Raw genomic sequence first — 14,851 nt, forward strand, 5'->3', positions numbered from 1 at the left:
CCAGATGCTGGTCTGACTAGTTTCTGAAGAGATGTTGTATGATCTTCTCCCTGGCGCTGGCATCTCAATAGAATCATAGAATCCCTACAGTGCGGAATGAGGTCATCCAACCAATCAAGTCTGCACCAACCCTCTGAAGAACATCCACTTTTACCCCGTAACCCCTCTATTCACCACAGCTAACCTAGCTGCACATCCATGGATATACCATGGGACAATTTAGCATGGCCAGTCCACCTGACCTGCACATTTTTGTGACTGAGAGAGGAAACTGGATCACCCGGAGGAAACCCATGCAGTTACGGGGAGAACATACAAACTCCACACAGATGGTCATCCGAGGCTGGAATCAGCCAATGTTTCTGTCCACAGGGATATATTCAGTAACATTCTGGTGTATCTTCAGCAATTCAACCTCATTCACTTGAGGGGTACATCTTGCATAGTGCACTGTTAGTTGTTTCGCTGCATCCTTCATTACAAATTATTTCTCCCCTTGAATTGATGGAAATGAAAACCCATAATGACATAATAGCATCAGGTCAAAATGCACATCTCTACAGCCAATGGGTTTTAGAATTGAGAACAAAACAGAGGGGAAAAAAATGGTGAATTAGGGTCAATTCAGGTGTAAGACGAGAAATAAAAAGAAAGAGGGAGAAAAATGGACTGAAAGTAAGAAAAATAAAATGAGATACAGAAAGGAAAAATAATAAGATAAATTCTTTGCATCATTGTCACTTTGGCAAACATCAAATGTTCCTTTTACAGTTTATGATTGAATCTATTTTTGGAGGGCTGCTCAACTGTATGGGATGACCCAGACAACCAGACATTCAGAAACAATCAACAACATCAGCTCGGGGATCTGGATGGCAAGCAGTAGGGCTTTTGTGGCAATGTGGTAGTGTTCTGACCTCTGAGCCAGGAGACCTAAGTTCAAGTCCCATCTGCTCCAATGCAGTGCAATAATATCTCGGAGTGGGTTGATTAGGAAAATATCCATAACTCAAGCAGTGGCTGGAGTAATTGGTGCATCTATGGGGCTGCCAGCTACATGGATAGCACATTCAGGGAAATGGCCAAACAACAGGTTAACAGGGCTCAGCAAGGAAGGGAATGGGTGACTACCAGGCAGTCTCTGAGGACCAGGAAGGGATCAGCAGTCCCCTGTTAGCCAGAAATTGATCTTTCCATTTTGAATACAGGAGAAGGTGATGGTTGCTCACACGAATGCAGCCCGAGACAGTCAGTGGTAGCATGTTTGGCTGGTCTGCACAGAATGGGAAGAAGGAAAGTGAAGGAACAGTAATGGTAAGGGATTCAATAGGTAAGGGAACAGGCTAATTGCAGCTGCAGAGGTAGGGTGATATATTTTCTCCCTGGTGTCAGGGCCAAGGATCTCACTGACCATTCTTATGAGGGAGGGCCAGAAATCATGATCCACATTAGTTCCAACAAGATGAGTGGAAAAGTAGACGAGGTCTGAGCTAAAGATCAGATTAAAAATGCAAGCTGTAATCTCAGGGTTCCTGGGTTTTCTCCAGGTGATCCAAAGATTTACAGGTTAAGTGGACTGGCCATGCTAAATTGCTTGTAGTGTCCAGGAATGTGCAGGCTGGGTGGGTTAGTCATGGGAAATGCAGGTTTAGAGGGATGAGGTGAGTCTGGGTGGGTTGCTGTTTTGGGGGTGCAGGGTCAGTATGGACTTAGTGGCCTGCTTCCACACTGTAACGATTCTATGATTCTATTTAATGGCACTGATCCTACTCCTAGTGCTACAGGCACTACAGTGCAGAAATAGGAGGAGAGAGCAAATGAACATGCGGCTGGAGAGATGGTGTCGGAGGGAAGGCTTTTGATTGCTGGGGAAATGAGACTTGTTCCAGGTCATGTGGAAACTGTACAAGAACTATGGGTGACACTTTTATGGGGCCTGCAGCAATATCCTCACAGAGAGATCTGCTAGTGCTGCTGGTCAGAATTTAAACTAACTGGGGTCCAGGAACCTGAGAGGAAATTTAGATCGGGGAAAAGCAATAGGAGGAAGATGAAGTCTTTTGAAAAAAAAATCAAAGCCAGCAGAAACAAAAAGGCAGCATTTGTAATGAAATCACTTTTTTCTTGTCTGTGTGTGTTCTGAAGTTGACAGCTGTGCAGAGTTAGTCGCTGGAGATTGTAATGTTCAGGGTCACAGGATGACCCAATGGTTTCATTTTCTTGATTCATGAGACGTGGATATTGTTGGTTAAGCCAAGTAGTGGGTTGCCTTCTTGAACTGATGGAGATACACCAACAGTGCTGTTAGGAGTGAATTCCATGATTTTGATGTAGTGACAGCCCAGGGACAGAGATAAAGTTCCAAGCCATGATGGTGTGTGGCAACGCTCCCACACGTCTTCTAGCATTGTGACATTTTATATCTTCTTTTTCCTTACTGGGATATGGGCGTCACTGTCTGGGCCAGCATTTATAACTCGTCCCTAGTTGCCCTTGAGAAGATGGTGACTCGCTGCCTTCTTGAACCGCTGCAGTCCACTTGGTGAAATTTAAGCTGAGTTGTTAAGTATATTCACGGATGAGATAGACAGATTTTTAATCAGTAACAAAATGAAGGGTTATACAGAGAAGGCAGTAAAGTGGAGTTCCGGATTATCAAATCAATTATAATCTCATCGAATGGTGGAGTAGTTGTAATGTGCTGAATAGCCTATTTCTGCTACTACATATTTATGGTCTTACAGGCAACTCAACAATGATTTTGGGAGCATTGGAGGGAGTTTCAGAATATAACCCAAAGACACTGAAGGAATGGTGACATATTTGCAACATGAGTATCTGAATAGGAAGGGTTTAGAGGGCTATTGGCCAAGTGCTGGCAAATGGGGCTAGATTAATTTAGGATATCTGGTCGACATGGACTAGTTGGACTGAAGGATCTGTTTCTGTGCTGTACATCTCTGTGAGTCTATAAATAAAGTCAATTTTTATATTCCTAAAAGTTAGTTTCTCTTGTGCTTTGTTACTGGAGAAAATTTGGTTTTAGAAGCTGTATTTGCTGCATTTCAGAATCAAAACATCGAAAGATCTTTTAATTCTTTAACTGTGTTTGAACATGTTTTAAATGTGTTCTATCTATATTTGTCTTGAGAGCTGTGAAAGCTGTTTCTGGATAAATGCATTCATCTCTGAATTTGATGATGATCCAGTATATTAGCTTAACATTACCTGTGTAACATTATAATGTAATGAAGCCTTGGCAGAGAAAACGCAGATAAGAAGAAAAGAAAGTCATGGTCCTCACATTATTCTACCTCATTTTGCTTTCTGACAAACTTCAAAAGTTTTTTTCAGTGGATTGGCAGTGACAACAACACATCATCATGTACATTTTGAAAAATGGTATGAAGAGCCGAACCCTGGGTGTACAAGCTATCATCTTCCATCCATGATTTCCCAACCCACAATCATTACAGGGATTCAGACATCAGCAGATCATGAAAGGAAAACTCTGTCAAGATCACTGACCTCCTTACCTGAATTTCTAAGACATACTCATGTTGCATCAAGTCAACCCTTACATTTTTTCAAAGGCTGATAATCAAATCAAAAGCGAATTTTAAAGGTGTCAAGAGCATGTTCCATTACAGGAAATAAATGTTAGTAGTAGTTTATACAATCCCAGCACAACACTGTGTGACAAAAGTAAATAAGATAATGACAGAATTTCAAAAACCAAATCAATGTTTTGCACTAAGTCTTCTAATTGTGAAATTAAGATGTAATAGAGAACAAGGCACTTTTGAATATTTCACATCACAAGTATATTCGCTTGCACTCATATGCACAAAGATTCTGCAGGGGTTTAGTTGGGTAAAAGCATGGATAGCATATTAAAACCACAGACATTCCAAGTGCATACCTGACGCAGCTAAAGAATAAAGTAATGTTTACAAATGACGCAGAATATTATGTTCAGAGGTTGGCCTTGGGAATGTTTATAGAGTACCAAATCACCTTACCTTGGAAATTTTTGAAATTCCTTCATAGATTACTTAGGTCAGTAAAAAAAATCTAATTAGTGGTGAAAGTGTCAGAGAGACAACATAAAACAATATCCTTGCATTGTTTCTCTGCCATCATGTGATTTCAAGGCACATAAAGTTTGATTCTCCCTCCCCCTCCCACCACCCCCTGCCCCGTTTACCTGAGATAACTACTCGCTTTCATTCTGTCAATGAATAACCAAAGAAAAAATCAGCTAGACTTGGAAGTTCTTTCCTGAGGGTCACTTTATGATCAAACACTGAACTTTTATAAACTACAATAGAGTTTCAGTTGGAAAGAACAATGAGCACATTTGAAGAGCATTATTTTATTGCTGTGGTTTCAAAATGCCATTTTTTAAAAAGATAGCCCACATCTAGGTCAAGGAGCTTAATCTCATTCGGACTAAGACACTTTGCTGTGTCCAGGCTAGGCTCATGCTTCAGAGAGCCCCAATATGTTAACCTTGGCAACTGCTATAAATAAGAAATTTGTGACGATGCCCACTCGAGGAACTTTACAAGGTCAGCTTATGTTATACCTTTTCTAACAGTGGAGCCAGGATTTGCTCACATTGGCACAGATGTGGAATGAAAACATTGAATTAAAATGACTGAGCACTGACTCTGGATATTCTGGGTGTTGTGGGGGTGGGGCGGGGGGGGGGGGGTGCAAAGGAGCAGATGGTCTGAATGGCCTGCTTCCAAACTGCAGGGATTCTATGACTCTATGCTACAGGAAATCATTCAACCAGAGAAGCAAATAGGAATGTTGTGATAGTAAAGGACAGCACAAAGGGGGAATAGGCACAGTTTTCTTCAGCAAAGAGCAAGAGCTTAAATGGTTGTATTGCCTGTTTGTTCCCAGCATTCAGAACATTCACAGGGAACTGCAGAAGAATTTGCAACGGAAAAGGAGGATCAAGCTGGCATGATCCACATTGGTTAAAATGATACAGGTTGGTAGGAAAGAGATTCTGCAGAAACTGTGTGAAAAGAAAGGTGCAAAATTAAAAAAAAAGAACTTCAAAAGGTAGTAATCTCTTAATTGCTGACTGAAGCGTGAGCAAATTAGCATCATATAAATGAGATTAAGGAATTAAATGCTTAGTTCAAAGATTGGTGTGGGAGAATAGGATTTGATTTATAGGACAATAGCATCATTACTAAGGAAAGAAAGAGGGAACTGTGCCGTTAAATGGTCTTCACTTGAGCTGTCCTGGGACAGCAGTACTGCAATGTTGTACAACTAGTACAGGAGAGAAGGATTTCAGCTACATAATAGAGCAGAGGATCAAGAGTGGGACGATGGGCTAAATTAGTGAGGACAAGGCAAGGAAACAAGCTAGCAATAAAAGAATTGATATTCTAAGTGCACCAGCAAGCCTCAGGTCATACAAATTTAGGATTTTATCAGCATGTAAGGGCAGAGTTTGCAGCAATAGTAAAAAGACACAACTTAAAGCTCTGTACCCAAGTGTGCACACCATCTGTAACAAAATGGATGAATGGCAGCTCACGCAGATATAAATAGGTCTGATTTGAACGCTAACACGGAGATATGGTTGCAAGGTAACCAGGATAACATTGTAGGATATGTGACATTTCAGAAAGACAGGAAGGTCTATTAATTAATGTTGATGTTAGTACAATTACAGAGATATGCTCTTACATAGAAAGATCAAGATGTAGAATCAGTTTTGGTAGAAATAACAAATAATGAAAATATGAAGACTTGTGGCAGTATATTAAAAGCTGTGGCAGTATATTAGAAGCACTCTCATAATGATTTCACTGTAGGACAGTTTAAACAAGTACTTCTGACAACACTATAACAATAACCATAATTGATTTTAATGTACACATTGATTGAATTAATCAGATTGGCAAAGGAACCCGAGAATGCGTGCTCATGGATTGTTTTCACAACAGTTTAGTAGCAAGCCCTAGAGCCAGAGAATCGGCTATTCTAGATTTGGTAATATGCACTGAGACACATTTAAATAAGGAATATTGGAAATGGGCAGGAAAGTGTTACAGAGATCTATGGCACAGCAATTACAACGTCTTTAGCGAGAACAACCATCTCTACTGGCTGCTGTGCTCATCATCAAGAGGCAAGATCCCACGAGGAGGCAGCAGAAAATGACCAAACCTCATGTACCATCCTGATCTCTCTCTCTCTCTGTCATTATCCATCACTCTCAGAAAACCACATACAGATTCAATATCTCCCTTGACCACCGTTGACAAAGTGTGATATCTGCTGGAGGAGGGCTTACTCTCTGAAGGGCTGAGTGGGAATCCTATCCCAATAGCCATCAAGATTACAGGTGTTTGGATTATTTTTAATGTAATTACAAAAAGCAATTGGGTACCTGTGAGACATGTCTCAATTCCTGGCCCATAAATATATCTATGATTTTTTTTGCCAGATTACACCTGTTTACACCCTTCCCCCATGAGGAGGAGAACCAAGCAAACAGGCAATGGCATTGTCCAGTATCTTTGGTCTTCCCTCGATGTAGTGCACTAAAATGCTCGCAGGTTGTTTTGACAACAGCCTGTCACCAACCTGCAGAGTTCATTAACAGGAAACACTCCCACTCCATCAGTGCTCAATTTACCTGTGACCATCACTTCCAGATTTTGGACATATGCTAGAGATGTGACTACTTGGAAAAACATAGTTTGATTAAAAATAGTCAGTACGGCTTTGTGAGGGGCAGGTCATGCCTCACCAACCTCATTGAGTTTTTTGAGGATGTGACGAGACAGGTTGATGAAGGTCGAGCAGTGGACGTGGTGTTTGTGGATTTCAGTGAGGCCTTTGATAAGGTTCCCCATGGTAAGCTCATTCAGTAAGTTAGGAGGTATGGGATACAGGGAAATTTGGCTGTCTGAATACAGAATTGGCTGTCTGAAAGAAGACAACATGTGGTAGTGGATGGAAAGTATTCCGCCTGGAGGTTAGTGACCAGTGGTGTTCCACAGGGATCTGTTCTTGGGCCTCTGCTCTTTGTAATTTTTATGAATGACTTAGATGAAGAAGTGGAAGGGTGGGTTAGTAAGTTTGCCAATGACACAAAGGTCGGTGGTGTTGTAGATAGTGTCGAAGGCTGTTGCAGGCTACAACAAGACATTGACAGGATGCAGAGCTGGGCTGAGAAGTGGCAGATAGAGATTCAACCTGGAGAAATGCAAAGTGAATCATTTTGGAAGGTCAAATTTGAGTGATGAATACAGGGTTAAAGACAAGATTCTTGGCAGTGTGGAGGAACAGCGGGATCGTGGGGTCCACGTATATAGATCCTTCCAAGTTGTCACCCAAGTTGATAGGGTTGTTAAGAAGGCGTATGATGTGTTGGCTTTCATTAACAGGGGGATTGAGTTTAAGAGCCATGAGGTTTTGCTGCAGCTCTACGAAACCCTGGTTAGACCACATTTAGACTATTATGTCCAGTTTTGGTCGCTTCATTATAAGAAAGATGTAGATGCTTTAGAAGGGGTGCAGAGGAGATTTACCAGGATGCTGCCTGGATTGGAGGGCTTGTCTTATGATGAGAGGTTGAGTGAGCTAAGGCTTTTTACACTGGAGAGAAGAAGGAAGAGAGGTGACTTGATAGAGGTGTACGTGGTAATGAGAGGCATAGATAGAGTAGATAGCCAGAAACTTTTCCCCAGGACAGAAATGACTGTCATGAGGGGGCATAGTTTTAAGGTGATTGGAGGAAGGCTTAGGGGAAATGTCAGAGTTAGAGTTAGGTTCCTTATGCAGAGAATGGTGGGTGTGTAGAATGCACTGCCAGAGGTGGTAGTAGTCAGAGACACTAGGGGCATTTAAGCAACTGCTGGACAGGCACACAGACAGCAGTAAACTGAGGGGTGTGTAGGTTAGGTTGATCATAGATTAAGACAAATGCTCGACACAACAATGTGGGCTGAAGGGCCTGTATTGTGCTGTACTATTCTATGTTCTATATCATCAGACCCAACATGATGTGAGGATACTTGTGAACTCACAGGTACTTGCTGCCTTCCAAGGACCTTAGGTCATGCAGGGATGGCTGCTTGGAGGCCAGGTCTAATCCTTCCAGACATGGCACCTTTGCAGAGTCAGAATAAGGAACACAACGCTGCCCATCCTTTCCACTAGGGTCATAGTGGAACAGACCCTAAGCCTCCTTAAGATGAGGTTTCCATGCTGACACTGCTCCAACAGAGCTTTGAAGCAGCTTGGATAAATGGTGGAAGAGGGATTGTAACAATGTAACAGGAAAAAAGATTAGAACAGATAAATGACAAACCCATTACAGGCAGAGACAAGAGATTTTGGAACTAAGATTCAGGAAATGGGAGAGAAACTAAGCAAATAGGCTTTTTGGGACAGTTAGTAGTTAGCACTGCTGAGTCACAGCACCAGGCACCCAGGTTCAATTTTAACCTCAGGTGTAGCATTTGCTCATTCTCTCCATGTCTGTCTCGGTTTCCTCCTACAGTCCAAAGATGTGCAGGTTAGGCCATGGAGAATGTGGGGTTTGGGGATGGGTGGGGCAAGTCTCAATGGAATACCCTTTGGAGGGTTGACATAGACTCGACGGGCCAAATGGCCTGTATCTGCACTGTAGGATTCGATGAAATACTTGGCGTTTTTTTGGCACAAAGGACGAAACACACAACCTCCCAAAAATGCTTCAGACCAGAGCACAGAGAAATGGTTTCAGGATGACCAAGGTTAGACCATATTAAACGTTTCAAAACGTGTGGTGCTGGAAAAGCACAGCCGGTCAGGCAACATCCAAGGAGCAGGAGAGTCGACGTTTCGAGCATGAGCTCTTCATCAGGGTGTGGGGGGACCCAAGGAGTCTGAGAGATAAATGGGAGTGGGGTAAGGCTGGGGAGAAAGTAGCTAAGAGTGTGATAGGTAGATGAAGATGGGGGTGAAGATGATAGGTTGGAGAGAAGGGTAGAGTGTGTAGGTGGGAAGGAAGATGGACTGGTAGGACTGTTCAAGGGGGCGGTGCCAAGTTGGAAAGTGGGATCTGGGATAAGGTGGGGGGAGGGGAGATGAGAAAACTGGTGAAATTGACATTGATACCGTGTGGTTGGAGGGTCCCCAGGCAGAAGATGAGGCATTTTCCTCTAGGCATCGGGGGGCTAGAATTTGGCGGTGGAGAAGGCCCGAGACTTGCATGTCCTTGGTGGAGTGGGAGGAGGAGTTGAAGTGTTCAGCCAAGGGGTGGTGGGGTTGTTTAGTGCGTGTGTCCCAGAGATGTTCTATGAAATGTTCAACAAGTTGGCGTCCTGTCTCGCCAATGCAGAGTAGACCACATTGAGAGCAATGGACATAGTAGATGACGTGTGTGGAGGTGCAGGAAAATCTCTGTTGGATGTGGAAGGATCCTTTGGGGCCTTAGATGGAGGTGAGGAGGGTGGGGGAAGAATGCCTCATCTTCCGCCTTGGGATCCTCCAACCACATGTCATTAATGTCGATTTCACCAGTTTCCTCATCTCCCCTCCCCCCACCTTATCCCAGATCCAACCCTCCAACCCAGCACCGCCCGCTTGAACTGTCCCATCTGTCCACCTCCCTTCCCACTTATCCGCTCCACCCTCCTCTCGGACCTATCACCTTCACCCTCACCTTCATCTACCTATTACATTCCCAGCTACTGTCTCCCCCTGACCCACTCCCCTCCCATTTATATCTCAATCTCCTTGGGCCACTCCCCCATATTCCTTTTCAAGGGCTTAAGCTTGAAACATTGACTCTCCTGCTCCTCGGATGCTGCCTGACCGGCTGTGCTTTTCCAGCTCCACACTCTTCGACTCTGACTCTCCGGCATCTGCAGTCCTCACTTTCTCCTTATTAAATGCCCAACAAACCAGATATTCAGGTGTTCTAGCCTGTTTTAGTGCATCCCTCAGATCCGAGTGCAAAAAAATTCAGCTATTTCAAATCTTTTTGTGTTGGTTTTCCTTTTCTCAGTTCAAGCCACTTATTTGTAACATTAGAGATGGATGAGTTTTTAAAATGGCATTACAATAGGGAACCACAAGATCAATGAATCAACAAATTAATTAAAACAACAAAATCATTGCAAGACCTTGTATCTGACGCAGGAATGTTTAGATTTGGGTGCATCTGCCGATATAGAGTGCGATTGAGGTGGTTGCTCTGGATAATTGTCTGGTTTGATAGAAGTCCCGTTCTCTGGACTGTCATGGGACTGCTCGTCACCACTAGATTGTTGCTGGTGCTCTTCCCAATGGCTTTGCATTGTGGTCCAAACTCGGAGCTACCTGAAGTATGTATAAAAGTAAATGTTAGTCTGGATATTTCAAAATGTTATAAACTAGTTGGCAACCACAATGAACGTACGAACAGAAATATCGAGTTTTGTAATATATGTTAAATAACAGCATGTTTTCAAATCAGACTCAAAACAATAGAGGAGAAAAGACTAAAATAAAACCAAGAACCATGGATGCTGGAAATCAGAAACAAAAAAAAAATTGCTGGAGAAATTCAGCAGGTCTTTAGGACTAAGGGCCATTACACTAACTCTACTTTCTCTCCACAGATACTGCCAGACCTGCAGATTTTCTCCAGTAATGTCTATTATTGTCACAGAGGGGTAATGTTGGGGAGCTCATGTGGTGCAGTGGCAGTGTCCTTAATATCCCAGGAGACCCAAGTTCAAGTCCCACTCACTCCAGAGGCATGTAATAACATTACTGATGGAATTGGTTCAGAGAATGTCTGGAGGGACAGTGGTTTCCAAAAGAACTGTTTCAGCATGGTCACCATTGCCATTGCAAAACTCCAGCACATTATATCGTCAACCCTGCAAACTATATTAATATGACTTCTTTCCCCCTTAAACTATAAAATAACTTGTAAGCAAGTTCACATTTTTTTTAGCTGTGTAAAATATAATGAATCATAATACTTATAATACTCAGTAATTATACATCATTGTTCTACCATTCATCCTACCATATTGTCTTGAGTTTACAAACCTGGTAAAATAGTGTGTAAATATCTCATTAGCAGAACAGTACTACCTCAATGTTTTTTAAAACTAACTTATTTGTTCAATCTATTTATTTAAATGCAATTCTTGGTGCCTGTATGATTGAATAATTGCATGAAGACAGTGCTCCAAATTGCTTTTATTCCTGTTACTGGTCTCAATATATATTAAAACTATTTATCCCAAATATGTTGGGATAACTCTTAAACACTTCAATTAAATACCTAGAATTTAAGTCCTCACTATAATTTTGTTTGTATTTAAAATACCTTGTTGATGCAAAAATGTTTCTGCTTCTTTATGCTTCATAAATTATTTGAATGCTTTGTGATCATTCCAAGCTATTCCATTCATTTTGCACCAGAAAGTCACATTCAGACAGTGATTCAATTCCAGGTCAGTGCTGATTTTAATCCCCCTCTCTTTCCCAACCATCTGCAGCATCCTATGTTGGATGTTTTACTTGTGGACGTGCTTCATATGTCAGACAAGTCTACAGTGCTGAAGTCAGTATAAAAATTACATGCATATTGAATAACTAGGACAGCAGTGAAATGACTGCACAGAGGCTAGTATCCCATCACCAAGTCACCCTTTCTTTACTTGTGCACAGTACACTAGCTTTGACCAGCCAGCTCAGAGTCAGTCCCCGAATTGAGGAGATTCTAAACCCCCTGTTTTGTTTTTATTTTTTCTTACAGAACCCCGACCCTCCTGTTTTTTTCTCTTTTTATTAAACCCCCACAACACTATTGCCTAACTGCGGTAGTGCTTATTTTTTCCCCAGCACCCATGCTGTGTGTGTGTAGGTGTGAGCCACACTGAGATACACAAGGTGTACGAATCTTTATTCAATTTCCACCACCAGGAAGATAGGAAAACACCCGAATGACCAGTGACAAACACTGCCCTTCACATCAAAGGGCAGTGCTGTGTGATCAAACAGTGAAGGGGAGGGTAGGGACTAAATCAAAATAGAGTTGGAAGGGGAAATAATGCACTCCACTCCCTGCGTAACCCCCTGTTTATTTTTTTCTCTCTTTTTTTAGATTTAACCCCCACACTACCGCCTAACTGCGGTAGTGTTTATTTTTCCCCAGCACCCATGGTGCGTGTGTGTAGGTGTGAGACACAGTGAGAGACACAAGGTGTACGAATCTTTATTCATTTTCCACCACCAGGAAGATAGGAAAACACCCGAGTGGCCAGTGACAAGCAGTGCACTTCACAAAAAAGGCAATGCTGTGTGCTCAAACAGTGAAGGGGAGGGCAGGGACTAAATCAAAATAGAGTTGGAGGGGGAAATAATGCACTCCACTCCCTGCGTAACCCCATTTATTTATTTTTCCCTTCACAAAACAACTCCTGGTTATTTTTTTTCTTTTTTGTTTTAACCCCCACACTACTGGCTAACTGCGATAGTGCTTATTATTTTTTCCCCCCAGCACCCCTGGTGTGTGTGTGCGGGTGAGAGACAGTGAGAGACACAAGGTGTACGAATCTTTATTCAATTTCCACCACCAGGAAGATAGGAAAACACCCGGGTGGCCAGTGACAAACACTACCCTTCACAAAAAAGGCAATGCTGTGTGATCAAACAGTGAAGGGGAGGGCAGGGATTAAATCAAAATAGAGTTGGAGGGGGAAATAATGCACTCCACTCCCTGCGTAACCCCCTGTTTATGTTTTTTTTTTTGCTTTCTTTTTTTTTTCTTTTTGTAAGAGAGTGCTGATTTTTTTTTTGTTTTAACCCCCACACTACCACCTAAGTGCGGTAGTGCTTATTTTATCCCCAGCACCCATGGTGTGTGTGTGCAGGGGTGAGACACAGTGAAAGACACAAAGTGCACCAATCTTTATTCAATTTCCACCACCAGGAAGATAGGAAAACACCCGGGTGGCCAGTGACAAACACTGCCCTTCACATCAAAGGGCAGTGCTGTGTGATCAAAACAGTGAAGGGGAGGGCAGGGATTAAATCAAAATAGAGTTGGAGGGGGAAATAATGCACTCCACTCCCTGCGTAACCCCCTGTTTATATGTGACAGCCAGGTTTCCTGATTGGCCCAGGTTAACAACTCCAATCAAGGAACTCACAATCAATGAGATCCACCTGGTTCCAATCACTACAAAGACATCCATCAGATCGTACTGCTGTTTATGCTTCAGTTGTGTTATTCCTCCAATTCTTTTCATTATGAATGTGATTAATAATGTGATAATGACCAGACAATCTGTTTTCTTTTGTTAAGTTGATTAAGGGATAGGTATTAGCCAGGACACCAGGAACATCTTCCATGGCCTTCTTTTAAGTCGTGCGATGGGATCTCTTACATCAACTTAAACAGGCAGAGGCATCATAGGAAATCTCACCACCAATGGAGCAAATCACAGCGGTGCTGCTGTATCCAATTGTGAATGTTGGTGGGAAACCAAGGAGGAATAAACATCTCTACTTTGTAACAAAGTTGTTTTATATTTAATTCTTTTGGTAGAACTTGTATTTTGAAAAATTGTGGAAAATGAATTCAACTTTTTTGGAACTACTGAGAGAGCTTCCTTTAAAAGAAGTAATTGAAAGGTCACTGTGGACAGAGAAAGAATGTTTTCAACTGTGTTTCCCAAAATTGCTGTGGCTGGTGATAACTGCACGTCTGCACGGTCTGGAGACCTCTGCTGTGACCATTTGAACAGCGACTGGTTGGGGGTCTGGAATAAGTTGAAACAAGAAGCCTGTGAGGAAGAATTACCTAGCTGACCTCTCTTATTTCTGAAAAAACAAACCCTCCTGTTCAGTGCATGGTCAATCCTATTTGTTCTTCTGAAAAAGCGATTGGAAGAACTTCTCAATCAGCTACTTCCTGAGCAAGTTATGTCTGCCAGGACTTCAGAGACAACTTGCATGATGAGTGACTTGACTACATGTGCCAGAATGTCAGAAGAACAGACTTTCTCTTGAATGAGTTGCCAACACAGAATAAAACATGAAAGACAGAATTGGGAAAGTTCCCCTGTAAGTCCTCTGGCAAATTCCATAGAAACTCTGCTTAACTTCCTTTTACTTGAAATTATGGGTCTGGAAGCTTTTACAAGCTAATTGTTAACTTCCTACACATGGGTTAACACATATATTTAAATTAGAATTTGAAGAATCTGAACATGCTGTAAACAATAATATATCTATATATCTTTTTTATATATATATGTGTAAACATAAAGCACGCACATTAGTTTATATACAGTTTCATCTCAACAGAATGTAGGAACATAGGAACAGGGCTTGACCATTCAGTCCCTTGAGCCTGTTACACTTCTCAATGAGATTATGGCTGATCTGTGGCCTAACTCCATATACCCTTGCTTATCAAACAATTATCTATTATAGAATTAAAAATTAACAACTGATTCAGCATCAACTGCCATTTGTGGAAGAGGGTTCCAAACATCTCCCATCCTTTGTGTGTAGAAGTGGTTCTTAACATCTCTCGATGGTCTGGCCCTCATTCTCAGACTATGCCCCCTAATTCTAGAACGCCAACCAGTGGAAACAATTAAGCTTTATCCTCCCTGTCTTTTCCTGAGAATATCTTCGATATTAGGAGGTAAAAACAATGACTGCAGATGCTGGAAACCAGATTCTGGATTAGTGGTGCTGGAAGAGCACAGCAGTTCAGGCAGCATCCATGGAGTAGCGAAATCAACATTTCGGGCAAAAGCACTGGGCATTTGCCCGAAATGTCGATTTCGCTGCTCCTTGGATGCTGCCT

At 42.2% G+C, this 14,851-nt stretch overlaps 1 protein-coding gene across 7 annotated transcripts in view; it reads right to left on the bottom strand.

The window, feature by feature from the left end:
• The window catches only part of LOC122564092 (zinc finger protein GLIS3-like), a 577,543-nt gene that overhangs the window by 415,975 nt on the left and 146,717 nt on the right, over positions 1–14,851 (bottom strand). For all 7 annotated transcript variants that reach the window (XR_015759424.1, XM_087994473.1, XM_043718678.2 and 4 more), the window contains one exon: positions 10,155–10,350. Coding sequence is in view for 6 of the 7 variants with exons in the window: in XM_087994473.1 (XP_087850599.1) it covers positions 10,155–10,350 (196 nt within the window). In the remaining variant the exon portion in view is untranslated. The remainder of the gene's footprint in view (positions 1–10,154; positions 10,351–14,851) is intronic.

This window comes from Chiloscyllium plagiosum, unplaced genomic scaffold (assembly GCF_037043375.1).
Source record: "Chiloscyllium plagiosum isolate Xiang-an unplaced genomic scaffold, Cpla_swu_hap1 HiC_scaffold_2, whole genome shotgun sequence".
Lineage (NCBI taxonomy): Eukaryota > Metazoa > Chordata > Chondrichthyes > Orectolobiformes > Hemiscylliidae > Chiloscyllium > Chiloscyllium plagiosum.